This window comes from Rattus rattus, chromosome 8 (genome assembly GCF_011064425.1).
Source record: "Rattus rattus isolate New Zealand chromosome 8, Rrattus_CSIRO_v1, whole genome shotgun sequence".
Lineage (NCBI taxonomy): Eukaryota > Metazoa > Chordata > Mammalia > Rodentia > Muridae > Rattus > Rattus rattus.
In genome coordinates, this window is record NC_046161.1 from 47535604 (window position 1) to 47562483 (window position 26880).

At 37.7% G+C, this 26880-nt stretch overlaps 1 protein-coding gene across 2 annotated transcripts in view; it reads left to right on the forward strand.

Annotated features, from left to right (window-relative positions):
- The window catches only part of LOC116906548 (protein NPAT), a 36632-nt gene extending 11761 nt beyond the window's left edge, over window positions 1–24871 (forward strand). Inside the window, exons 4-18 of one of the 2 annotated variants that reach the window (XM_032909259.1) lie at window positions 454–526; window positions 2161–2201; window positions 2787–3011; window positions 4140–4227; window positions 5535–5619; window positions 6258–6349; window positions 6436–6523; window positions 7989–8085; window positions 8923–9051; window positions 11388–13013; window positions 15962–16077; window positions 16167–16275; window positions 20800–20860; window positions 20963–22094; window positions 23268–24871. In XM_032909259.1, the coding sequence (XP_032765150.1) occupies window positions 454–526; window positions 2161–2201; window positions 2787–3011; window positions 4140–4227; window positions 5535–5619; window positions 6258–6349; window positions 6436–6523; window positions 7989–8085; window positions 8923–9051; window positions 11388–13013; window positions 15962–16077; window positions 16167–16275; window positions 20800–20860; window positions 20963–22094; window positions 23268–23345 (4040 nt within the window). In that variant the 3' untranslated portion in view covers window positions 23346–24871. Of the gene's footprint in view, window positions 1–453; window positions 527–2160; window positions 2202–2786; window positions 3012–4139; window positions 4228–5534; window positions 5620–6257; window positions 6350–6435; window positions 6524–7988; window positions 8086–8922; window positions 9052–11387; window positions 13014–15961; window positions 16078–16166; window positions 16276–20799; window positions 20861–20959; window positions 22095–23267 lie in introns of both variants that reach the window. The other variant, XM_032909258.1, reaches the window with a different exon arrangement.
- The last annotated feature ends 2009 nt before the right edge of the window (window positions 24872–26880 follow it).

Here is a 26880-nt window from a genome sequence, read left to right on the forward strand (position 1 = left end):
GGAAAAGTAGCTTTACCTTTGTTGATGATAATTAGATGTGCAAGTATCCTGTTAGGTGCTTTGCGTATCTCAGTGTTTAACTCAATAAAAAGTATTGCTCATAGATGTTTTTAATAAAGATATCAAGGGTTAAGTTAGCACACATAGGAGTTTGTATAACTTTCTGATAATATTGTTTGCCTTTCTCTAATACAAAGAAGATATAAGATTATTAGCCTTAAAAGTTATTTAGATATACTTTCTCATTTGTATTAGATTTGCTTCTCTGTGGTTTAAAAAATAAAGCCACCTCATTATACATCTGCACACTGTTACAAAGGCTTATTTCTCAATTCGCCATGTAACTTCAACAACTTAGAGACAAGGCTTTTTTGTTTTTTCCTGTTACTGTCTGTGTCTTTGTTCACATTGAAAAATGAATTTTTTCAACTGAGTTTATTACCTCTTATTTAGAAACATCAAATGATGTCCCAACAATAATGTCATCTCTGTGGAAGAAGCTGGACCACACACTCTCTCAGATCAGGTACTGTGTCCATAAAGATGTGCTGATTTAGGAATGCAAATACACTTAAGATCTTGTAAAATTTATCCATGAAACATTCTTTTAACTTCAAAGTTTTCTAGAGGGTAATGGAGGTTCGTATTCTAAATTTGAAATAATTTGGAACAAGTCGAATACTTTTAATTATTTACAAATGAGAGAATTTTAATATACAAAAATTTAATGACATTCTCAACTTTGCATACCAATTTAAAAACAGTTTAGACCTAGATACAAATTCCTTTAGACAACCATTTCTTCATTACATATTCAGAGAATTGTTGACTTCCTGCCCAATTGATTCTTTCTGGAATTGTCTAATATTTTCTCATGGTATGAATACTTAAACTGTCTATGTAGTTCACAGTCTTGGGATGCCAGTTTCAGCATCCTTGAAAAGAGGCCAGCACTATTGCCATAAGTTTTGGACATCTCTTATATGATGACAGCATCTCAATGAAAAACCCTTCTTCTCAAAGCTACAAGTGAATATTTCATATAACTTCAGTAGAGGCCTCATTTTTACCCTCTGGCTAGGCTAATAGCTCCAAGTGGTTTTGTCCTAGCAGTGAACCACATCTTATTTGCTACTTTTGTGATTATATTTCTTTCCCTAACTCATTCTTCTGCCCTTGGAAATAATCTACAGAAGATTTTTACAGGGTCTGGAGTAATAGTGTCTGCTATACCAACACGAGGAGCTGAGTTTGGCTCCCCAGGACTATGTACAGAACTATGCATGTAGTACATGCCTATAGCCCCAGGACTATATAAAAAAGACTTTTTTTTTTTTTTTTTTCTTTTCTTTTCTTTTTTTTTGGAGCTGGGGACCAAACCCAGGGCCTTTTGCTTGCTAGGCAAGCGCTCTACCATTGAGCCAAATCCCCAACCCTCAGCTCAAGACTCTTAAAGTCACTGAATCTTGAGGGTTTAGTGGGGAGATGTTTGTTTTAGTGGGCTGTTAGCTAAAAATAAGATTCATTTTACACAGGTTTTCTCAAAATTTTTATGTTAAGTTTTGTGGGTCTTGGTGGAGATTTGATGAATTTCACAGGAACCAGACATGGTGTCTATGATTGCTTATCAATACGTTAAAAATAATTATAATTTACAATGAAAGGATTAGCTTCTACTGTGAATTTTCTATGTGTGCTTTTCTGTATATATTGAGGTTTAACAAAATAATTTCATAGTCATAATGTAACAGCAGGATTCCTTGAACTCTGAGGTTCTAAAGTATTGATACATGAATAACAGTTTTTAGGAAAGTTTCTACCATTACAAAATTGAATTGAGAATGCTATATCTATATGTAGGCTACTTAAACATAGCATGTTTCTGAAGATGGGCCAAGCTATACCTTAATATCAGTACATTCCAGTACGTATTGATTAAATAGGAATTTGATCACCAAAACTATGTTGGATGAGTATTTATATGGTTCTGTTTTTCTTCTAAAAGAAATCACAGTAGGATACCGCAAAAGACATGTAGACTCTTTATCTCAGGGAAATCACCATTTAACTCATAATTTACTTCAGGTCTGATGGTAACTAAGCCAGAACATACCTCATTGAAAAGTAACTTAAAAATAACTACCGTGTTTTATTTGTTAGGAGCATGCAGAGTTCTCCAGGGTTTGCTGCCCATCAGAGAGGTTGGTATTTAACTTTCATTAATGTTCAGCATTACTTCACTGTCTGTCTCATGAACATTTTAACTAACAATATATGTGTGCTACATCTATATTTTCTTTAAATTGCTCTCTTAGTACATTCATTAGACATGTTCATGTATTAGACTTGAAGGGGTTTGAGGTGTGGCTTAGTGGTAGAGTGCATGTATAGGTCCCTGGATTTAATCCTCAGCAATATAAAACAAAGTTAAATAATCTGCATATGTGCAAATACATAATTTTTGTGTATGTATTTATGCTTATAAAGCATGTCCTAATTTTACTCTTGTATGTCAAGTGATAGGTAGCATCCTTGATCAATCTATAATTTTGAATATCTTAACTTTGAGGGAACATTATAACATTATAGGTTATGGCAGAATGGGTGTGCTTTGGGGTATGTAAAGTTGTAATGTTTGCATTTCAGTTTGTTTATGTTTTTCAAGGCTATCTTTGAATCTATAACTCTTACATGTTATAGTGTATAGGCCATGCAACATAGTGTCTTGGTCAGATTCTGAAACTCCTCTGACACTAAGTTAATTTGGAAATATTCATGTGTTTCAGCTCGAACAAGAAATGGAATTGCAGAAATCAAGCGGCAGCGATGGCTGGCATCTCAAGCAGCTCCCGTTAGCTCAGAGTTGCTGGTTTTACCTTACGCTTCAGGACAGTTCACCACTTCTCCTTTGGCAGCCACACAAACTATCAAACCAACTGGACAAATTCCAACTCCAGTGAGGTCAAATATTGTGGTGGTCAACCAGTCACAGACACAAAGTACTGTAACTAGTAAGTTTAAGTTTTATTCTTTAAATCCAGCTCATCCAAGAAACCTTGTCTTACTTTTAAAATATGAAACCATGGCCCAAGAGAGAGGTGAAAGAACTTGTAAAGATAGCAGAGAGTTGTTCGGCCACGGAATGTAAGCACAAACCTGGGATTTTTTTCTCACTGTTATATAAAACTGACTCACCTGTGGAATCCCAGCAGTCAGGAGAATCAGAAATTCAAGTCATGTGATATATGCCTTCAAATAAAAATATTTTTACTTAAAGTCTAGAAGTCATTGTAGCTGAGGTCTACAGTTCTTTCTGTTCTAATCGAAATCTAAACCAACCTTGAACTTGTCTAATTTTCAATTATGGGGTAATAATTGGAAAGACCTGGTTGTAATTTTAAGTAGAATGTACATTATATTCCACCATCTTTTTACTGTGATTGTCAGTGTGTCCTGGAATATATTCCCACTATACCATCATCATTATGTGCTGGATATTCTATATATTCTCAGCTGAGTCTCAGATGTAGAAATAGTTAGAAATTATGTTCTAGTCCAGACCATGCTTGTTGTATATATACTTATCAAAGTGAAAACAGCATAGCAAGAAGTAGGAAGCTGGTTTAATACTTGCTTTGGGATTAGAAATCAGGGTTCATCTTTTTATTTCTTAGTCGAGTAATTTTGCCACCCATTAAGATTGCTCGTTTCAGGCATAATGGGGTCGCCTTTAATCCCAGCAATGGGGAGACTGAAGTATGTAGGTCTTTGAGTTTGAGGCCAGCAAGGTCTACAGAGAGTTCTAGCTGAGGCTACACAGAGAAACCCTGCCTTGAAAAATAACAACAACAAAAAGATTGCTCATTTCTGTCTTTCTCCAAATCCTGTTCTATACTAGGAGCATTCAGTTGATTCTTTCTATATTTTTCTTTTTGTTTCCTTTGTATTGTGACAAGTGTCAACCGTAAGTGTGTAGGGACTGGACTGCATTTGTTTTATTATCTTGTATATGCCTTGCTCTGAGTGGTACTCAGAAAATGTTTTCTGAATTTTAATATTCAATAATAGTATCTAATGTTTGTCATCTCATTCAAAGTTTATAAAATTTGTATTTCTTTGACTTACTGTGTTTTCTTAAGATACAGCTGGAGAATCTTTGAATATCATTCCTGGTCCTCAGGAAAGGAAAACTCAAACCAGTTTAATGTCTCCTGGTAGACGTAAAAGGTAATTACTTTATATAATCAGCACATGGCCAGTAGCCACTTAAAAACAGACAATAGGGGGTGGAGAGATGGCTCAGCGGTTAAGAGCACTAAGTGCTCTTCCCGAGGTCCTGAGTTCAATTCCCAGCAACCATATGCTGACTCACAACCATCTGTAATGGGATCTGATGCCCTCTTCTGGTGTGTCTGAAGACAGCTACAGTGTACTCATATAAAATAAATAGATAAATCTTTAAAAAAATAGGCAAAAAATAACTTAGTGTATATTTACATTGTAAAAAAAATTAATAAGACTAGATTAAGTTCTTGAGACTATTCATTCCAAAATGCATCTTTTCCAGTATTGTGGTTCACTGAATTTGAGTTGTGTCTTTTAATATTGCTTACTGTTCACTAACTTTCTGTAGTGGTGTGCACAATCGTGGTACAGCCTATGAAGGATCTTAACTTATTTGTAGTGTTTTCTTAAATGAATGTAATGTTAGTTTTATGGTACAAAAGAACATAAGGAGGTAAATCATGATGGCCTGCTTTTGTATTGTATTTTCATATGTATATTTTTTCTGGTCTGCTTCAGCCTGTATTTTTAAAAAATACCAGAGGTCAGAGTTCTAAATGGTTTTTCTCTGATTCTTCATCTGCCACCAATAGTTTTTTCTTTTTCTGATTAGAGTTTTTAACTTCTCAATTCAAGAATGACTTTATTGTCAGCTTCCTTTAGTTAAAAGCCTCCTATATTACAAAGCTGTGTAACTTTTAAACCATATAAAATAATAAACATTCGTAATAACATTTTAGAAGCTTTGAACTTACATTATAAAGTTCATGCATATTTAAAACTTTGTTCATAAACCCACTAGTCCAGGGGATTTGCTTCCATCGTTAGACTGGTGGTAGAGCGTGGAATGTAGCTGGGGAAACACGTGCCCAGCATGGATGAGGTCCTGGAATAAATTCTCATTACCACTAAATAAAGAAGGAAAAGGGATAGAAGTACAAAATTTATACACGTAAGAACACACAGGGAATTTTTGTGTTTTTTGTGGGGGGAACTTGGTTTTTGTTTTGTTTTTTTCATACATTTTCTTTTTTTTCTTTCCTCTTCATCTTTTTAGTTTGTTGTTCTTTAACAGAAGTCAGATTCATTACATCTGAATCCATGTCTGGGAATGCTTTTCTGCTCTTCTGTCTTTGTTCTTATGGAAAGAGAAAAAAATGTGTCTGCTACATGATGATCTCAAAATTTGTATATATATCATCGATCTGTTAAACAGGTACTAAAAGGCAAGGTTTATGGTTTTATTTCAGTGAATCACAAAAGAAGAGTCTCACGTCATCTGGAGCACATTCATCAAGGAATCTTCAGGATCCAAATGCATTTGCAGTAGAAAAGGTAAGTGACCTTCCTAAAATGTGAGTTCGAAATGTTCTCAAACTTGAAAACACTGATGTATGTATTCAAGCTAAGTGTATTTATATGTTTGGTATGAATATGAGAGCAGCAGATTGCCTGTTGAGTAGGGAATTGTAATTGAAAAGTAGCAGTTAGAGAACACACGTGTGGTAAATGAACCAAGTAAAAATTATTTGTGATTGCGAGTTCCTGCAATTTAGTTGAACATTTTACCTGGATCAGATAATTGAAGACCTTGTGTGACGTAGTACAATAAAAAGTGTATGGATGGTGTGAAAACTAAGTTGGTGAAAGACCTGTGATATTTCTGAATTGCAAAGTACTTTGTTCAGGCCCGAATGAAGATGGAGGCCCCAGAACTTGGTTTCTTTGCACTGATGATTATCAAAACCAGCCCCTGCTATTGATTTTGTTTTGTGACTTTTTTTAATTATTCATTTAGAGTTGAGGTCGTGTCGTGTAGTCCAGATTGAACTTAAACTCCTGACTTCAGCTTATAATTTTATCTCAGCTCCACAAATTGCTGGGACAAAGGTGTTGATTTGGGTTTGGTTTAGTTTTCCGTGATTGATGTAATATTCTTTCCTATCTTTTACTAGTCTTGATTTCTTTTTCAGCAAATGGTTATTGAAAATGCAAGAGAGAAAATATTAAGCAACAAATCTCTTCAAGAAAAACTAGCAGAAAACATAAATAAGTTTTTGACTAGGTGAGCTATCTGATTCAAATCTGATTGTTTTTACCTAATGACCCAACTGCACTAACTGTTTTCTTGATTTTTCTTCTGTGTTACAGTGATAGTAATATTGCTCAAGTACCTAAACAGACAGAAAGCAGCCTGACAGAGCCAGAAACGTCAATTGATGAACTCCTAGGACTTCCGGTATGGGTAGATGTGTGTGGGGATATAAGTGTGTGAGAGAGTGTGAGGGAAGTATAATTAGAATGCAGTGGTATTTTGGTTTTATTTTAAAATCATTGCCAAAAAATTACATGTATACAATCTAATTTAAAGTAATTAAAATAGACTGTTCATTCATCACAGATGTAATCTGTTTCTGAACACATTTGAATAGTGAATACAATGTTTAAGCCAGCAGATATCTTGGCGTCTGTTGGGATTGGGGGAAACAAACACAGACTGAGAGTAGTCTAACTGCACCTGTCTCCATACTTTGAAAACTCTGTAGACATTAAATACCTTGCCAAAGGGATGTGGCAATGGACTTGTCCTAATTTGCCGAAACTTCAGGCTTCTCAGCTCTTACAGCAGTGAACTTACAGCAGATAGATGGCTCTAGAGAGCTCAGCTCTGGAGTTACAGATGATGGACTTGCCTAGCCAGAGAAGAAACAGTTTAGGACTATTGACAACTGTACTGTATACACCATTGGCTACTCTAGAGTATATGAACTCAGAGTAGGAAAACCTTAGCAACCTGCAGACTGAGAGACAAGTAAAGCTGAATTAAAGACAGCTGCCAGATAGAAAACACTTAACCAGGATGTATTAGGATCAGCATAAACCATAAGATATAGAAGTTCCCAAGAGATTCCCACCCTGAACCTCTGTACTCATAGATTAAATGGAATAGATTTTAAAAAGGTAGATTTTTTAAAGAGTTGCTTCAACTTTTTTTTTTATATCTCCTATCCTTCACTGTCTAAGCTCAGCAATTTTCAACATTTCTTCATCTTCATTATTCCTAGAACTCCTTTCACGGTCTCTCACCCTTCATATGTGGGAAGTTGATTCTGGGATCCCTGACTTGTGATTATCTCTTGTTTCTGGTCTCGGGATACCTCATCTTAGTATAGTGTCTACTATAACCCTCCAAAGCACAGCAGGTGACAGCAGGCCGCCTTTCCTACCAGCCTGCTGGCACAAGGGAGCACTTACTATCTCACCGAAACCGCCATGCCTTTGAGGCTTTTGAAAACTGGTCTTGTCTTGTGGATGTGTAGGATTGCTGGTTTCTTTTTCACTCCTGACTTGGCTTCATCTTTGGGCTGGAGCATGTGCTCATTCCTTTTTACTCTGTCACCATCTGTTTCTTCGCACCTAACAATTACCTGACCACCCCTCTGCTGTGGGATATTGTTCTGCCACACTGTCTCTTTGGAGTAGAGTCCGATCGCTCTTCTCCTCGCCCTCCTCATTTGCTAGTTTGTAATTCTCTAACCCGGGAATTAGTCTCTTTAAATAAATAAGCCTGGCATTACAATCAGAAGAAAATGTCTCCTAGGGAAATATTTACATGTAAATGTCAACAATGACAAATGTGAATAATTTCTCTTGTATTAAACCCATACTAATTCTATTTTTTTCATGCCTTCATTAATCTACAGAGTGAAATCCACATGTCTGAAGAAGCAATTCAAGATATACTGGAGCAGACAGAATCAGACCCAGCCTTTCAGGCACTCTTTGATCTATTTGACTATGGTAAGTATTGTGCATTGAGTTAACAAGGAGATAAATTTTTCTCTACTGACTTGAGTAACTAACTCAGTATTAAGTAACATCACCCAGGGCTTCTGACAAACTGCCTATTTCCTTATAGCAAATGACGGACATGGGAGAGGGGTCTTTATTTTATTTTTACTTAGGAAGTTCAAATACAAAAGTAGAGGTTTTTTTTTTCTTTTTGGGGTTTGGGTTTTGCTTTTGGTTTTTTTTTTTTTTTTGAGTATTTTGACAGTCAACATGAGCTGTGGTGAGCCTGTTATAGAACAGGTAAATATAAATGAATCCCCAAAATGCAAAGTATTCAGAATTACAGTCAGAATAGCCAATAGTACCAGCGTTTTCTAAGATTCTTAGGCCTTTCAGAAGAGTTTAATAAACATTTAACATTAACAATCAGGTGTTATGTCATGTGCCCATTGTCTTAGTCAAAAGGCTGAGGCAAGAGGGTCAGTTGATGTAAGAACTTCAAAAGTAGCTTCTAAGGCAGCATAGCAAAATCAAAAAAGAAGACAATTTGGTGAGCAGTCCTTGGATTTGTGTTTGTAAGTGGCATATAAAGGAGCTACTAACATTGTTTAGTAGGTGGGGGGCAACCTACAATAATCCTCAGGGATGTGGAGGGAGAGGCAGAAATACCAGGGCCATCCTTGACTACATAGTGAGTTCAAGGTCAGCCTGGGCTACCTGAGACCCTATCTGGAAAAAAAAATATGTGATTGAAATAAAAGTTTTAACATGTATTTAAAGTGGCAATATTTGTGCTTTTTTTCCTGGTATGGTTATTTAATTATTTTTCTATTATCTTTTTAACAGGTAAAACAAAGAACAATAAAAACATATCACAAAGTGTCTCTAGTCAGTCAGTGGAGACTAATCCTAATATAGTCATACCTGAAGAAACTAATCTAACAATTAAAAGTTCTTTTGAAACAGAAGAATCAGGTAAGATTCTTCCAAAATGTTAAAATTAGTCTCAAAATTTAAAAAAGAAAACAAAATATTGTTTAAATTAGAAGTTATTTAAATTATTGTAGGTCATTTTTATTCTTAGACTTTTATGTCCATTGAGAAAATTATTGCCAAATCTCTAGTAATTTGATTAAAAATTAATATTTCATATTCATTCTTTCATAGAGCAGTAGACATACAATCTAGTAGTAAGTAGTATTGGCCAAATGGGTAAGTCTGTACCTATTAGTACATTAGTACTAATTTCATTAGTTCACAAAATCTAAGTCCTGATGTATTAGAGTTTTTCCAGCATTCTGAGTTGAGTGACTTTCAACGTTTGTTTCTGGGAAGTTACACAGTATGTTGATAGTCTTGGTAATCTCTTTATTCATAGCTTTGCAGTTCCGTCTCTCATGGAGTACCAATGTAGCATAGTTAGTCCATATATAGTAAGCACTTTGTGAATTAAAGAAAAGGAAGAGTCAGTCAGTATCAAAAGATTTAAAATATAGAATGAGTTTCTAAAATCTTACTGTTAAATATAACACAAATGTGGAAAAATACATAATAATGTATATAGTTCTCTGTTATAAAATCAAATAAAGAATTCCCTTGGAATCACCTCTCAAGGAAGAAAAGGAAAGCACAGGAAAGAGACCCCCAGTAACCTCCACACTGTACCCTGTGTCTCTGTTCTTCAGAGGTAGCTGTCATCTTCGCTTCTCATACTTTGGTAAACTTTATGCCTTTTTGGTATCACTTCCATTTATTTAGTCAGTCTGCAAGCCATATCTGGTCATTTCTCCTTACCTGTTTTGATTGATTGATTGTTTTTTGAGACAGGGTTTCTCTGTGTATCCTTGGCTGTCCTTGACTTGACTTTGTAGACCAGGATGGCCTCAGACTCAGAGATCCAGCTGCCTCTGCCTCCTGAGTGCTGGGAGTAGAGGTGTGCATCACCTCGTAATTCCTTACCTGCTTTTAAATGCCTAATGGCTTCCAGTGTTTTCACATCTTGTCTTCAAAACCTAGTTCCGGGTATCTTTGTTTGAATTCATTGTTAATAACAAAGCTCAACCCTCCATTTCTTAGGCTGAACTATAATTGAGCATGTGTTTGCTTGTTTGTTCACATCTAGAAGATTATCCTTCACTTAAGCTTCATCGTAAACAAAAGAGAACTCATAATTCTACTTCCTCTGAAAGTCTTGCCAGTGTATTATGAGTTTCCCTCCAGGCTGAGAATGGATTTCAGAGGGCAAGTGCTTATGTAACATAGCCCTTAATTTTGTCTCTAGCATTGCATTTTTAAAAACATCACTTACCCTGTAGCTGTGTGCCTTCATATAATTTTCACACTAATCTCTCCCTGAGTATAGAACCAAGTGGGCTCCATACACAGTATGATCTTTACTAGTTACGATAGTTGCAGACATTTTTCTTGATTTTTTTTTCTTTATGTTTTTTTTTGTATTGTCAGGTTATCTGCATTGTGATTGCTATAAAATTCACTATGGGGATGCTACATCGTTTCCTCTTACATAACTTCATGTGGTACCTCCTTTATAAAGTTTTTATTTTATCTCCCAGTGGCCTTTCTTTTTTATAAACTATTACAGTTTTCACTGTACCTTATCACAGTTTTCAGTTCTGTATTTTCTTTTTTAGCTGTCTTAATTTCTACAAGTTCATTGAGTGACTCATTCAATTTGCATTCTACAGCCATGTATATGGTTGTACTCAGTAAATATGTCAAATGTTAAAGTATACACAAAATCGTGTTAATTGTGTAAAATGATCTTGGTCTCATCTCACCACAAAAAAAAATATATCAGGCAAAAGAAGGTCAGTAGATGTGGCAAAATTGAAAATCCAATCAGCCAGGAGGCTGAAGCAAGAGGATCACTGCAGGCCCAAGGCCATTGTGGGCTCCACACACAGTGAGACCTGTCTTACAAACATCAAAAAAGGAAGAGAGAGGACAAGGTCTAGAGAGGGAGACAACACTATTTCCACTAGTGGTTAGAGCTTAGGACATTTTGTCCCTTGGTAAGTATTGGATATTCTTAAAGTTCTACGTTTTCCTTCTCTGTGGCATCTGTTATCCTAGAAACCTGGGAAACAATTTGACAGTTGTTTACAAAACTGTCTGCAATTAGAAAAGTAATTAGATTTTTTTTGATACCCAGAGAATGAGAAGTAATTGTACATCAGTCTTAGAAGGTATGCCAAAGATTGGTACATCCTTGGCAAAGTGGGTTGTTCAGGAAACGTGACTGCTTCAGAAGCTAAGCATACTCAACTTTCCATCACACTGGTGTTTTACAGATGGGCAATCTGGTCAGCCTCCATTTTGTACATCCTATCAAAACGAAGATGTAGTGTTAAGTGATCTGAAGAGTGGCAACAACCATGACGTTCTTCCACAGGAGTCCCAGGGAAACTTCTCCCAAATAAGCGCTGACATTCAAAAAGCAGCTGTACCTGCTGAACAGAAGTGTGCCCTTGACATTACCTTTGAGTCTGTGTCTAACTTGAGTGATTTTAACCAAAGAGGAAGCGCTCCTGAATGTAATGAACATTGTTCTGAGCTATACACCCGTCAGATGCCCACTGAAGCTGAAGCGGCTGTGCGTGAAAAGAGCTCTCTGTCTCCAGATCTGAATCAGTCTCAGTATCAGCCTGATCAGCCCCGCGTGCCAGTCACTTCATTTGTATCTCTTGGTGGTGAGACCAATGACAAAAACTTAATTCTCTCGGGAAAAAATTCCCAGCTTTTGTCCCAAAGTACTCCACTAACTGGAAAGCCATCTAAAAGTCAATTTTGTGAAAATTCTAATAATATAATAAAAGTAAAAACTAATTCTCATGCTTCTGAGTCACCAGATTCTAGTGACACTCACAACAGTAAAGATGAAACTAACAGTAAATCACCAGTTGCAGCCCAGACACAACCAGATTGCCAAGATAATTCTCCACTGCAAAGCAGAACATCTCCTGTGATTATTGAAGGTTTAGGTGTAAATGTGGCTGAAAAAATAGAAATTAGTATTGAAGAAACATCCCCTTCAGATAAACAGCTACCTAATGATTCAGCTGCTGTTGACTTAAATCCTATGGGAAGCGAGACAGAGCCACTTCAGTCTGAGAACACTCAAGAGCCTCCTTCTGTGAAAGATGGAGATACTATTTTTCTCTCTTTGAGTGGACATAATGGCTGTGAAGAAGTTGCACTGGTTCCTGGAGAAGGTAATCCTGTAAAAAATAATCATTCACTTTCTTCAGAATCTGGTGGATGTTCTGGTGGTTCGGTGGGAGTCTCTGCTGAGACCCAAAACACTGATGGCAAAGCTAGCGACCCAACAGAGGTAGATGCGTCAAGCATTGTCTCTCTCAAAATCATCATTAGTGACGATCCATTTGTTTCCTCAGATGCAGAGCTTAACAGTGCTGTGTCTAGTATCAGTGGAGAAAACTTACCAACGATAATTCTGTCTTCTAAATCTCCCGCCAAAAATGCAGAATTCGTTACATGCCTATCTTCAGAAGAAACTGCAAGTGCTGTTGTATCTGTTGAAGTAGGTGATTCTGGCTCCATGGAGCAGAACCTTTTAGTGCTCAAACCTGAGGAATCCACGGTAAACAGCACTCAGAATGAAGATGGCATTGCTTTTTCAGCCAATGTTGCACCATGTGTTCCTAAGGACGGAGGATTCATACAGTTGATGCCTGCTACAAGCACGGCATTTGGCAATTCAAGTAACATTCTGATAGCTACCTGTATGACTGACCCAACAGCCTTGGGACCAACTGTCAGTCAGTCTAATGTAGTAGTGTTGCCCAGGAGTTCTGCAACTTTGACTGCACAGCCTCCTCCACAGCAGTTACAGACGCCACCTAAGTCTAACAGTGCATTTGCTGTCAGCCAAGCCGTGTCACCAAACTTTTCACAAGGTAACTCGTAAAACCATTGGAGGTGAGCCTGGGGTATAGTTCAGTGGAAAAGCACTTATATAGCATGTGCAAGGCCATGGACTCTATCCAGCACTGAACAGAAAAAGATACTTGAATGTGTGTATACTGTATATGTGTGTGCACACCTATTTTGAGCTCCCCTGGATTGTAATCTTAATTTTCTTGTGTGAAGTCACAGACTAGGAAATAATATAGATAGTTCATACGACAGACTACTCGAAATAATTGCTTATGCCTCTTGCCATCCAATTCAGCCAGGATTTGTTTTAGATCTTGTAGGCTCTAGCTTTAATTTGTTTCCTTTGAACAGTTTTTTAATCTACAGCACTAAGCTGTGAGAAAAGAAAGCCTAATTCATTATATAACTGTATACGTACTTAAGCTCAATGTTTCGGGATATTTATTTTTATTATAGTTATAGTTTTTAAGAAATTTGTCATTTAGAGAGACTTTCAAGAAAACATTTTATAAAACTCTTTCTAATTTCTCACTATCTTCTGCCATTTAGAAATGATTCAAGTCTTTAAAGGGGACTCTTGTGTTCATTGTATGCTGGTTTATAAGCAGTTAGTAATTGACAGACTTAAATCAATTTATGTTTCTCAGAGATAAGAACTTACACATGTTCACTTACATTTCCATGTGCACTAGTTCATAGACATACAGTGAAGTTTGATTAAATGTTATCAACTAAGTATTAAGTTTAGTGAATCTATTTCAAATGAGATAAAGAAGAGACGAGAATTGGTACAGAGTATTCTTGACTTAGAATAATGAGGTAAAACTTAGAGTTAAAGACGTCATTATAATGCCTAGGTGAGTAGAGTGAGATTTAGTCATTCTAACGCCTAGGTGAGTAGAGTGAGCATTCCTGGGTGTTTGGTGAGTTGTCAGCGTGCATGAGAATAAGGTAATCTGATAGGGGCACTTAGTGTGTTAGATGGGAAGAGCTCATTTACATAGCAGGACTGAATTGCTATTGCTTTACTTCTGGTTAATTCATGAGGACCATGTAGACACTGTAGTTTCCCCCAGTAGTTTACTCTAATTAAAAAGTATATTTTCTTTTTGACCAATACCTTTAAGGTTTAATACTTTGGGAAAATAGTTTGGGGCTATAAATATTCATTTGGAATTTAAGTTTTCTGATACAAGATTCAAACGTGAAATTTCATTACTCAGTTTCTAATTACTTTGACCCCTCAGTATGATCTAGCTGTAGAGTCTCCAGCTTGGGAAAGTATTGCTTAATATTTAGATTTACTTTTTCCTGATTTATTAGCTTTGTTGTTGTATTTAAGTCAGTTTTTTTTAAAAAAAAGTTTGGCGGGGTTGGGGATTTAGCTCAGTGGTGTTCTCATGGGGGTGCTTTGTTAATTGAGATTCCTCCTTTTAAGTAACTCTGGCTTGTGTCAAGTTGACATAAAACTACCCAACCCCTTGTTGGCTTGCCACACAAATATATCATTGTTAAGCCATAATCTTTCTTTTCTCGTTTTCCACCAACAGTAGATAGACATCAATAGCATTACAATATAAACATTCCAAATTTTAAAAGTCCCACTGTCTCTAAAAATTCAAACATTTAAAAATTCAGTCTTTGGGGGCTGGAGAGATGGCTCAGAGCTTAAGAGCACTGGCTGCTTTTCCAAAGGTCCCTGGTTCAATTTCTAGCACCCACGTGGCAGTTCACAACTACATGTAATTCCAGGGGATCTGCCACTCTCAGTCAGACACACATGCATGCAAAACAACATAAAAATAAATCTTTTTTTAAAATTAAGTGTCTTTAAAATGGGCAGTCTCTTAAAATTGAAGGTCTTTCTGTTGTAGTTTCCTGTCAAATCAAACAATAAATTTAAATACTTTCTTCAAGAGGGGAGAACCAGGGCACAGTCACAGTCTGAGCAAAGCAAAACCAAAGTGCCAACAGTATAAGTAATTCAGTGTCCAGTGTCTAAGATTCACTGTCTTCTGGGCTCCTCCAAAGTGGCCCAGAGGCTGGGTCCTTCTCTGGCTGTCCTCTGCAGCCCACACAGCTTGTTCTCTTGTACGGCTGGCTCCACTGCTGCACTGCTCCACTGCCGCTGTCCTTGGCGGTTATTCCACGGTGCTGTCAGCTCCAAAACTCTGCAGTCCCCTGCTGCAACTGAGCAGACACTTGTGGGCTCCTGTCAGGGGTTCCAGCTCTACTATCCAATGCCAAGCCGCAACTGTTCTCCATGACCCTCTCATGCCTTCAAAACCCAGGTGACTTTAAACTACCAAGTTTGGCTACCAGCAGGATGCACAACCTTGGCTGGTTCTGAAACACAGCTTCTGTATGCTGACCCCAAGGAAACATTTCCAGAAGATTTACTTCACCTCAGTGATGCTAGTCTGTTAATCACAGCTGATTCTTCAGCACCAGCATCAACTGTCCTGGGAGAGCAGAGGTTTTACTTTAGTAGTTCTGGTCTCTTGTTAATCACAGCCAATTCTTCAGCTCCAGTTGACTAGACACTACAGATTCTTCACACAAAAGGGCCAGTAGAGTCTTTGCTTCCCTCTGGGATTTAGGAAGCCAGGCTTCGGTTGTCTGCTTTCAACGTTCTCATCTTCCAAGCTCCTACAGAATAGCCCACTGAGCTCTCAATTGCTTTTTTGCCCAGGGTTCCTAAGTTCTTCCACAGTCCTCCCAAAAACAAACTGGGCGGGTTTTTAGTGTACCCCACTCCTAGTACCAATTTGTTTTAGTTGGGTTATTGCTGAGGCAGAAAGGGCTTATCTCACTCAGGTCTGTATTAAAAGCGGTGAGGACAGGAATCTGGAGCTATTGCAGAAATTGTCAAGAAAGAAGATTTGGTCACAGAATTTGTTTCAGAATACTAATTTATTGTTGTCAAAAGATTTATGGAGGAAATCTGATATTAGAATTATTTTTTTAGGATCTGCCATCATAATTGCTTCTCCAGTACAGCCTGTTCTTCAAGGAATGGTGGGGATGATACCTGTGTCTGTAGTTGGACAGAATGGAAATACATTCTCCACTCCTCCTCAGCAGGTAGCATTTATGAACTAAAAATGGTGTGGGGAACTATTTGAAACAGCATAATTAATAGGGGTTTTTCTTTATCTCATTCTTTCTCTTAGGTCCTTCATATGCCTTTAGCAGCACCTGTTTGTAATAGAAGTATCACTCAATTCCCCATTCCTCAAAAATCCCAGAAGGCTCAGGGACTCAGAAACAAGCCTATTACAGGTACTTTTTAAAAAAAGAGTTAAAATCAACTTTGTATCTCAGAAGCAACAACTGAATGTTTTCAAATGTTGACAAATGTTGTCAAAAACCTGAGTTACTCTTGACAGGTATTTCTCAGTCAAATATTCCTCATTTTCTGTCATCAGTAGTGTCCTACCTACCCTGCTGTCCTTTGGGAGAAGGCGAGATACTTGATTCTCTAATTCTTCTATATTGGTTAGCGAAGTGACCCCTTCCCCTGTTCGTATTAGAATATATTATAACTTGGTACCTAAACATTTCAGGAATTCCCTGTTGTTACAGAATAAAATTGAAGCTCCTGGCCCTGTGTGGTGGCAAATTCTGTATACCTCATCCATGAGAGGCTGAAATAAGACGCTAGACCAGGCCGAACAACTTGAGGCCCTTTATTAAGGAAAAGGAAAAGAAGTGAAGGAATCTCCTTGCCCCACTAAGTATTCCCAGAGGGTCCTAGGGATTTTACTGGAGAATGTTTGTAATAGCTCCTTTCTACCTCCAGTGTGGGTGGTAACTGGGAAGCAAGTGCGCTCTTTCTTTCTCTCTCTCTCTCTCTGTCCCTCCCTCCCTCTCTCTCTCCCCCCTTCCCCCCCTCCTTTGTTTTTAGTAGGTTTGGATAGGAGCTTTTCAGTATTGTTAATCTTTTTACACAGAATCAGTTCTTTGTGAGATGAATTCCTATGATTTTAGACCCTGGTTTTGCCCTGATCTTTATTCTTTACTGCCTTCTGCTTCTAAGTTTGTCTGTTTGCTGAAACCTTGAGATGCATCATTGTTATGTAGCACTGTTTTGGGGGAGGAACCAGGAAACTAACCACAGTTCAGAGTCTCACTTGTTACCCAGTGAGCTTACTGGACTGATTGACAGAGATTTGAGTGAGAGATAGTAATCAGGAGCAAAAGTGACTGCTGTATCATTAAGGAAGCCCACCCAAGCCTGGATGACAGCTCACAAAATCTAGAAACCTCGAGTGTACTATACAACTTAGCTGATTTGAGGCCCTTCTAGGTAGCTCTGTTGATCTGAGCCTCTTTGAGGCCGGTGGACTAGTTTCTATTTTTTGTAGGTAGCTTGGGTGATGAACCTCTTCAGTCTTCTGTGCTGGTTTGTGACTGTCTTTTGCAGTCCTTGCTGATTATTTATATATGCCTCTTAGAGCAGAGACTGGTGACTGAATAGCCACAGTGACTTCCTGAAGTTATTAATTTGTTTACTACCTGAGCCCTAGGAGCCTCCCTGTAGGATGAGGGTTTTAATCTCTATACAGATATATATATATATCTATATATCTGGATACATCTGTGTATCTATATGTGTGTGTATGTGTGTATATATATACATATATATATATATATATACATGTATTGCTATAAGTAACCATTAGATAATTTGTTTAGTATCTCTCTGATAACCATCATTCAGAAATAATTGTTTAATCTGCAAGTGTCTAATTTCTGAGGTCAACCTTTTAAATTACCGTTTATTATAGAGAAATTACTTACAGTATTGGCTTGGTTGTGAACCAACTTGTGCTTATCTTGTAGAATTTTTATTTATCAACTTTGAGAGGTAATTTGCTGGTATAGCAATTACAGTTTAGAATTTCGGGGCTTGAAATAGCCTTTCCTGATCTTCTGACATAAGGGTTGTTGACAAGATCTCATGTCGTTTTAATATTTCTGCCTCTATGTATGAGTTGCTGTATTTCCCCTACAGTTTTTACTTTATTTGTTTTTTTGTTTTGAAAATTTGGCTACTATATATTATATTATAAGGGAGATCTTCTCTGGCCACTATTATTTTTAGGTGTTGTTGTTGTTGTTCCCTTTTTCTTTTTAAGATTTGTCTGTTTTGTGTATAAGGCTGTTGTTTTGTGGCCACTGATGTTAAAGGAAGCCACTGTGTTCCCAGGAACTAGATGGTTGTGAGCCAGCATGTGAGTTCTGAGAAATGAGCTCTAAGTCTTCTGGAAGAACAACCACGTGCTCCCAACCACTGAGCCATCTCCCTATTTTGGGACCCTTAATACTTCTTGGGTTTGGATCTCTTTCTTTGTATAGACCTGGGAAACTCTTGGCTATGATAATGAATACATTGTCTGAACCTAAGGATTTCATCAATTCCTTCTACCCCTATATTCAGGTTTGGTTTCTTGAATATAATCCTTTCTCTTAGAAACTTTGGTTCATGTTTTCTTTCCCCTTTATGTATGCCTGTACTACTGCTCGGCCCTAACCCCATGCCTGACATGTACTGCTTTGCTTGCTTTGTGTGCTGACAGTGCTTCCTCCTGTGGCTTTGAGGGTCGTTTCTTTCAGTTTTAGAACTTTTCTGTTGGTCTTTTTATCATCTCAGCTTCCTTCATAAAATTTTGCTTCATTTTTTTTCAAATTACTGGTTATTTTATGCACTCTGGTAACTAATTTTCTTGTCTAAGTCATGGGTCGATTTCCTTTTCTGTGTGCTTGTATGTTTGAGTTCTCTATGTAGTAGTTATCCTGTTTTGAAATGGGATTCTGAAACTTTTTTTTAAAAATAAAAGGATGTCAGTATTTAAAAAGTCAGGTGAGAAGGAGCTAGGAGAGGAACACAAGAATGATAAGGTATATGGTTAGAGCATGAGGCCCATAGGGGAATATTGTGTGTTAGGTTTTGAGAAAGGAAGGGCCGATACAAATCGTTACATTACACCTGAACTCTTCTTTTAATTCTTTTATTTTTTGTGCTCATAATTATTTCCCCATCCCTTTCCTCCCTTTCAACCCTTTCATAGCACTCCTTCCTCTTTTCACATCCACAGCTTCTTTTCTCAATAATTTTTCTATCCTTATGTATGTACTTATGTATCCCTAAATAGAATCTGATCAGTCTGTATACTGTCACTCATATGTATTTCATGATCCTTGGTAATTAATAACCAACTGGTCTACCATTCCTTGGGGAAGACTATTTCTTCTCAGCTTTCCTTAGTTGCCTGTAGTTCTTTTTATTTATTTCCATTAATTTATTTAGTTATTCATTTTACAGCCTGATCACAGCCCCCCCCATACCCGAACTCTTAAAAGTACAGAAGTATAAATTGCAAAAAATAATAACAACAAAAAGGAAATTTAAAAAATTTAAGCCGAAGATTAAAATGCTAAGATTGATGGGAGGAGCCCACTTGTTCACTTTAGTTCAGTCTATGAGGATGCTGTAGCAGACTGTACAGCTTCTCCCTGATGTTGCCCGGGTAGAGATTCAGCCTCAGACCCCTTATCGCACCTCCATGGCGGTCTCCAGCCTGCTGCTTGGAGTCTCTGGCTCCATCAGGATGTCGCCCCATATTCCCTAGTCTGCTCTTTCTGCAGTCCCAGTGTGTGGCTCCTCTGAGCAGTGGCAGAGATGAGGAAGTGGTGAGGGCCTCTTGCCCTTCTCAGGTACCATATCTATGACATGTAGCTTCACTCTGTCCTCTGTGTACCTTAAGTTCATCCTCTAATTGGAGTATTTGTTTCTCCCCAGCTCTTGGTATCTTGTGCTCAGAGTTTTTGATATCAGCATGGTGTGGCTGGATGTACCAGCTGGCTTCCTTGTGGAGAAAAGCCCATCTAATCTATCTCTACTTCATGTGGCTCTTTCTCCATTTGTGATTTATTACTTTGACTTTATTCCAACCAAACTCCAGGTCTCAAAAATACCACTTCTAATTCATTATAGCTCCTTTCCCCAAGGCGCTTTGGGTTTTTTTTGTTTTTGTTTTTTTGTTGTTGTTTGTTTTTGTTTTTTGGTTTGTTGAGACAGGGTTTCTCTGTGTAGCCCTGGCTATCCTAAAACTTGCTCTGTAGAACAGGCTGGGCTTAAACAAACAAAAATCCTCCTGCCTCTGCTTCTGTGCCACAATCAGGCACTCATCCCCAAGGTGCTTTCCGAAACAGCTAACTTGATCTAAGTATAGTTGAATTTCCTTCTCAGTTTCTTTGACATTTGCAGATTTAGCCAGCCATGGGCAGAAAAACTTGGAAGAGTTAAAAACTACATTTGTGCCAAATTCCTTTCTCATCGTTTTTCTCTGAACAGTACAATATTAGCTATTAACATGGTATCTGTATTATATCATATCACTAAACTAGACATGATTAAAAGATATGTACAACTCCATTTTTCTGTAAGGAACCTGGTCATATGCATGCACTATCCATGGGATCTGTTCATTCAGAAACACTGGTAGAGAATTGGTGCAGTAAGTACCATCTGGAGCTTTAGAAGTTGTGGCCCTGAAGGTTGAATTCCTGTTTGCCTGAAATTAAAGCAGATCATTGGGTCTGTATCTAGATTTCCTCTATACAGTGAGTGAGTCTATATTGTAAAACAATGTAAGTATTAAAGAAATAAGTATATGAAAGAGTTTGCAAATAAGATGATTTACTCATTGTAATATCATCTGACTCATTCTCTTTCAGAAGAATAAATATATTCTTTCATAAAGAATTTGTAATTTCTAAAAAAATAATTTATAATTCCAGGAAAACAGGTAAATAATTTGACAAGCGTGTCCAGTCTTTCAGAAGCATGTCATACACAAAGGTAAGCATAAAATACCAAAAAATACCAAAAGTTATTAAAATGCTTAAATGACTGACTTTGGGGAATTGCTAAAAATAAGATGTTTCATTTTTATTTCAGTAGAACTGAAGCTTCTGATAAGAATACAGCCACTGAAGTTGGGAAAAAAATGGAAGACACTACAATTCCCCTATCAGCAGAGAGGGTAGCTCCTCCCAGCAGGCCATTTGAAAGTCATAGGCGGGTGCTTTGTTTTGATAGTACTGTTTCTTCTGTTGCAAATACACAGGGGCCACTGTATAAAGTGACCTCCCAAAACAAAGAAAAGAAGGAAACAGCTTTTCCTCGCCTTGACTCACCCATTCTGTCCTCTACCTTAAAATCACCTACTAATAATGCCATCAAGAGAGAGAGGGAAAAAACTGTGCCCAAGATTTTATCTAAATCAGAAACTGCCTCCAGTCGACACACCACTGTGAAAGAAGTTCAGTCTGAAAAGAAGGTTTCCCCCATAGAAACGACCCTTGAATCTTTCCATAAAGCAACAGCAAACAAGGAGAATGAACTGTGCAGTGATGGGGAAAGGCCGAAGAATCCAGACACCTCAAAACTTCCTGGCGGGCAGCAGAATGGGAGCTTGAGGAATGAAAAAGCCATAGCCTCACTGCAGGAATTGACCAGAAAACAAGCCACACCCTCAAACAATAAAAATGCCACTACTGTAAGTGGGGCTGTGAAGGATCAAAAACAAGAGCAGAGTAAACCTGCCGGCTCTTTAACTGGGGTAGATACACTGCAGGATGTTCCACTACACAACCCAGCAAAAAGGACTGCTGATAGTGACTTGCCGGGACCCCGGACGCCTGGCGCAGGAGCAGGAGAAAAGCATAAAGAAGAGCCTACTGACAGTATGAAGGCCCCTGCTAGTAGACGCTGTGGTGAGGAAGGCAGCGTGCCCAGAGCAGTGATCCCGGCTGTCACTGCTGACTTGCCTGCCTGCAGCCCAGCCAGTGAAACGGGCAGCGAAAACAGCGTGAGCATGGCTGCCCACACGCTCATGATTCTCTCTAGAGCAGCAATTGCTAGGACTACAGCAACTCCTCTAAAAGATAACACGCAGCAATTTAGAACATCTTCAAGGAGCACTACGAAGAAACGAAAAATTGAGGAATTAGATGAGTGTGAGAGAAACTCCCGCACTTCTAGTAAAAATCTTGCAAACTCATCAGTACCAATGAAAAAGAAGAAAATCAAGGCAAGTTCGAAAGTTTTCATTTCAGTTCCACTCCTGTCCCTTCAGAGTTTAGAGAGGTCAGAAGTGCTTGCTGCAGCTATATGACTAAATGTATCCTCAGAACCATGCGCTTAGTATTGTTTCCTGGTCCCAACAATACAAGTTGTCTCTAAGGACATCCTGAGGACAAGTGAATGTTTCTGTCATGGTATCACCCAGGATTTTTCATGCAGTACAGAAAGTGTGGGAAACTACCATTACCTGAATTACCATGGGGAGCACCACGCGTTCTCCATCTCTTCCATAGTCTGTAATGAGTCTGGCAGAGTAGTAGAAAAACTCATGTCCTTGTGTTTTAACCAGGATTGTCTGTAGTAAGGCAGTACAAGGATTGATAAATAAAATGCATTTACTTAAAATTACTGAAAAGATTAAATGGAAAGTATGTGAATGCCGTAGGGGAGAAAGTAAAAGTTAGAGAAGTGGCTTTTAGATTTGGTGTCCTGCAAGCCTGAGTTTGAATGCTGTATGGAGTGTGTGTCATTGCTGTGCCTGCCTGTTCATGGCTAATCTGGCCTCTTCTGCCTCATCATTTAACCTAAAATCATAAGTCTCGCCCTGTGGTGTGGTAGTGTATTATAGACTAATACTTTAAAAGCACCTCCTCTGTGTTAGTGTTTGGAGCTCGGTGAGTGAGTGATATTTGTTAATGTGCGTTAGCAGCAGGGTCAGCTGGCAAAGGTGTGTGTCTTCAAGGCTGACCCACTATAGAGTTCAATCCTTGAGAGCCAGGTAAAAGCAAAACCACTTCCAGAAGCAGTCCTTTGACTTACATACACACATGTGCACATGCAGAGAGTAAATCAGTATAGTAAAACAGTATCTGTTGGTAATGCTTTGTAAAATTTATGATTTGACAAAAATGACCACCTTAAAGGAAGCATGTCTCTCTCGTCTCAGCATTCACATGTATATACTCTGGATTTCATTTGTGCCTTTTGCCCTAAACTAACATTGAATTAGGTTAGTAAAACCTCTCTGTCTTTCCCTATAGAAATAGATTGTAGAAAACTCAAAAATGATGCAATTTCATTATAATAAAGAATCTAATTAATGTTTTAGGTGATTTGCTAAGAAAATTATCTGGCCTAGAGTTTATTGTTTTTCCTTCTTTTTTTGTTTTTATTTTGACAGAAAAAGAAGCTACCTAGTTCATTTCCAGCAGGAATGGATGTGGACAAGTTCTTGCTGTCACTGCATTATGATGAGTGAAGGACACCCTGACATAGAGACCAGTAGCTATTAAAACTAGTGTCCTTCAGACTGCGCGTAGGAAATGGGATAGAGACAGACTGCAAACATGACCTGCACTTTGACTGTACTGAGGTTTCACTTTATATATATCTAAGTCATGCTGTTTCTGAAGCAGCTTCCTAGTTTGTAAATAGACTTTCGTGGAATATTTGTATTTTAGACAAAAAGAACATACGCAGAAATGTAAGTAAACCCAATCTGCAAAACTGTATAGCTGTGACACTGTATATTGTACATGTGTACATTGTGTAAAATAGAGCTTAAATCAACCTAACGTTCCCACACTGTCTTGATTGACTTCCTGTGATGCCCGAGGCTTATTCTTCTGGAGTAGTTTCTCATCTCCTTTGGAGGAAGATGATGATTATTCTTATAAATTACCTTCAGCCAATACTAGATAAGCCACTAAGTAAAAAATAATAATGATGACCACCTCAACTGGTTAGTAAAATATCTAATCAGAAAACAACAGTTTGATGATTTCCCCCTAGAGTCAATATTTTATCACCCTAAATAAATTTCAGTAAAATCTATATTTCTGAAGTTTTATACTTTATTCTGATCATCTATCCTCTTTGTTTTAAAGAGATTTTTATAAACCATTTATTAAGTGTTCTGATATTTCACTTACAACTTTTTGAAATTTTTTACAGAACATTAAGTGGTTAGACTATTGAGCCATAAAAATTTGAGTTGTGTAGTAGTCGAGATTTCTTGATGATATGTAAACTTTCCCTAAGCACTGGGGATACAAAGAATTGCACTAATTCATAGACTTTGCATATACTAGTGACCAATGCACATTAATTTAAATCTTGTATGTAAAAGCTTATATGGAGGATTGTCTTCTGGTGTCTTCGAAAGTCATGTCCATCATAAGATGTAAAAATGAAAATCATAGTTATATTGTAATTTAGTTTACCCTCAAATGGGATATGTAAATAACTGTGTTTATACATAACCTATAGAACCTCGCGTTCTTTAAAGTGTTATAAATAATTACTCTCAAAAGGTCCTTAGGGGAGTGAGAGGTGCCTTCTCTGTTAGACTGACTCATAAACAACAGTCAAGTTGAAAAGCTGGCTTAAACTTTAAAGGAATGACAGAAATTATCATTAATACTTGACCGATTGTGCCTAGATATTGAAGTGTTTTCTTAAGTTCTTACTGCTTAAATATCAGTATATTAAGGTTTTTTTTCTACGGGTGTATATTTTATTAAAAAGTCACTTTCTTCAACCATTTTTTGTACTGGGCCTTTAAGAAATAAATCCATCCAACTGTAACAACAAAAACCGTCTTCAATATATAAATTATGTCTTTTTACTTGCTAGATTTTACTGTACAGATTTATATTTTGAGAAATTTTATATGACTATGATATATACCTAAGGGACTAACTAAGCATACAGCTAATGTTTATATAACTCAGCTTGGGTCTATCCTATGGTTAGGTTTGAATAAATATATTTTCATTGACTTTACCAGTTTGGATTTATATTGACAGTCCTATTTAGAAACTTTTGATTAAATTTCTTTGTAGCTTAGTTAATTCTCTGTGTTTTTCAGGAATTCATGAACTCCCATCTGTGTGATGCATAATAAGAATTCATATATAAATTAACTCATGCTATTTTTAGTCCGTGTCTTTTCTGTAGGTCAGGCTAGCTTTGAATTCATTACATAGTCCAGTGACTTTGAATTCCTGGTCCTCTTCATCTGCCTCCTCTTAAGTGCCAATATTTCAGGCATGCGCCATACACAGAGCTGCTTCAGGGTTCTTGTCAGGTTGCTTTTGTCTTTTTTAATATATGTACGCTGTGGCTGTCTTCAGACACACCAGAAGAGGGCGTTGGATTACATTACAGATGGTTGCGAGCCACCATGTGGTTGCTGGGAATTGAACTCAGGACCTCTGGAAGAGCAGTCAGTGCTCTTAACCACTGAGCCGTCTCTCCAGCCCATTTTGTTGTTTTTTGTTTTTGTTTTTTTGTTTGTTTGTTTTTTGTTTTTTGAGACAGGGTGGCTATGTAGTCTTGGCTGACCTGTGTAGATGAGACTAGCATCAAACTTACAGACATCCTCCTGCCTCTGCCTTTCAAGTGCTCGGGGCTAAAGGCATGCATTACCCATCCTGACCTTCAAGATTCTTACTGAACTAGCCTGAAACCACTAGATAGTAAATCCAAAGAAAGTTTACAGAAGGATGTCAGGTATTTTTATTTTTCTCTGCCATTTTCCCTTAGGACAAGGGTTTTCACTCAGTCTGGAGCTTGATAGTTGTAAGCTATGCTGCTGGCCAGGAAGTCCCAGTTATTGTCCTGTATTTGTTTACCACATCTGAAACAAGGGTACAGGTACACACAGCTGTCCCTTTCCTTTTACACGGGTCCTTGAAATCCACATTCAGATCTTCATCTGCTCTGTCTTTATTTTACAGGTTTGGTTGTTTTGGGGGTTTGTTTTTTTGTTTGGGTTTTTTTTTTTTTTTTTGGTTTGTTTTGGGTTTTTTTTTTTTTTTTTTTTTTTTGGGTTAGGTTAGGTTAGGTTTGGGGGTTTTTTTTGGTGGTGGTGCTGGGATTTTCTTCAGGATAGGGTTTCTGTGTGGAGCCCTGGCTGTCCTGAAACTGGCTCTGTAGATAAAGCTGGCCTAGAACTCAGCGATTCACCAGCTTCTGCCTCCCCAGCACTGGGAATAAAAGTATGTGCCACCACACACACCTGGCCACCACAATTTCTTAAATAAACTTTCCTTTTCTGTGTTCACGTGCACTTCATCTTACTGTGATTCAGAATCCTTTATAATTCCAAAGTCAAAACACTTGACAACCAATTCTTTGTTCACCTTAGCTTTAAAGCCCATTTCATGGCAAAGCATTGTTAAAGACTGTGTGTGAGGCCTCTCACAGTCTTTTATTTCATTTATGAGAACATTCATAGTTTACTATTAGAATAATGTCCTCAATTTGTATATTATTTTGAGATCTGTGATACATACATTGTGTTACTTTATAGAAACCCAAAACATTCTGAATTATGAAATGCAATTTGCTCAAAAAGTTGATGTGAAGAATTTCAGACTCAGCGTCTACCCGCATACATATGAACTAGTCGACTTTGTGAATAGATTGTGTTCACTGGCTACATCATAACTCTAGCTGTTAGTATTCATGTTTTTTTCAAGTATACCTGCTATACTTCCTAATTCAGAATTACTGCTATTTCAAACTAAACCTCTATTAAAATAAATTTTCGAAATATGTTAAGGTTATAGCTTAATTGACACTGAATAATAGCAAATGGAGGTCAAGATGGGGGCACAAGCCTGTAATCCCAGCACTCGAGAGGTTAAGGCAGGAGCATCGCCGTGAGCAAATGGTAAAGATCATGAGGTAAGTCTCAGTAAATCTTTTGGGTTTGATTTGGTTTGGGGTGTTTGAGAGTGAATCTGAGAAGCTCTGGGTGGCCTGTAGGTCACTGTAGACCAGGCTGG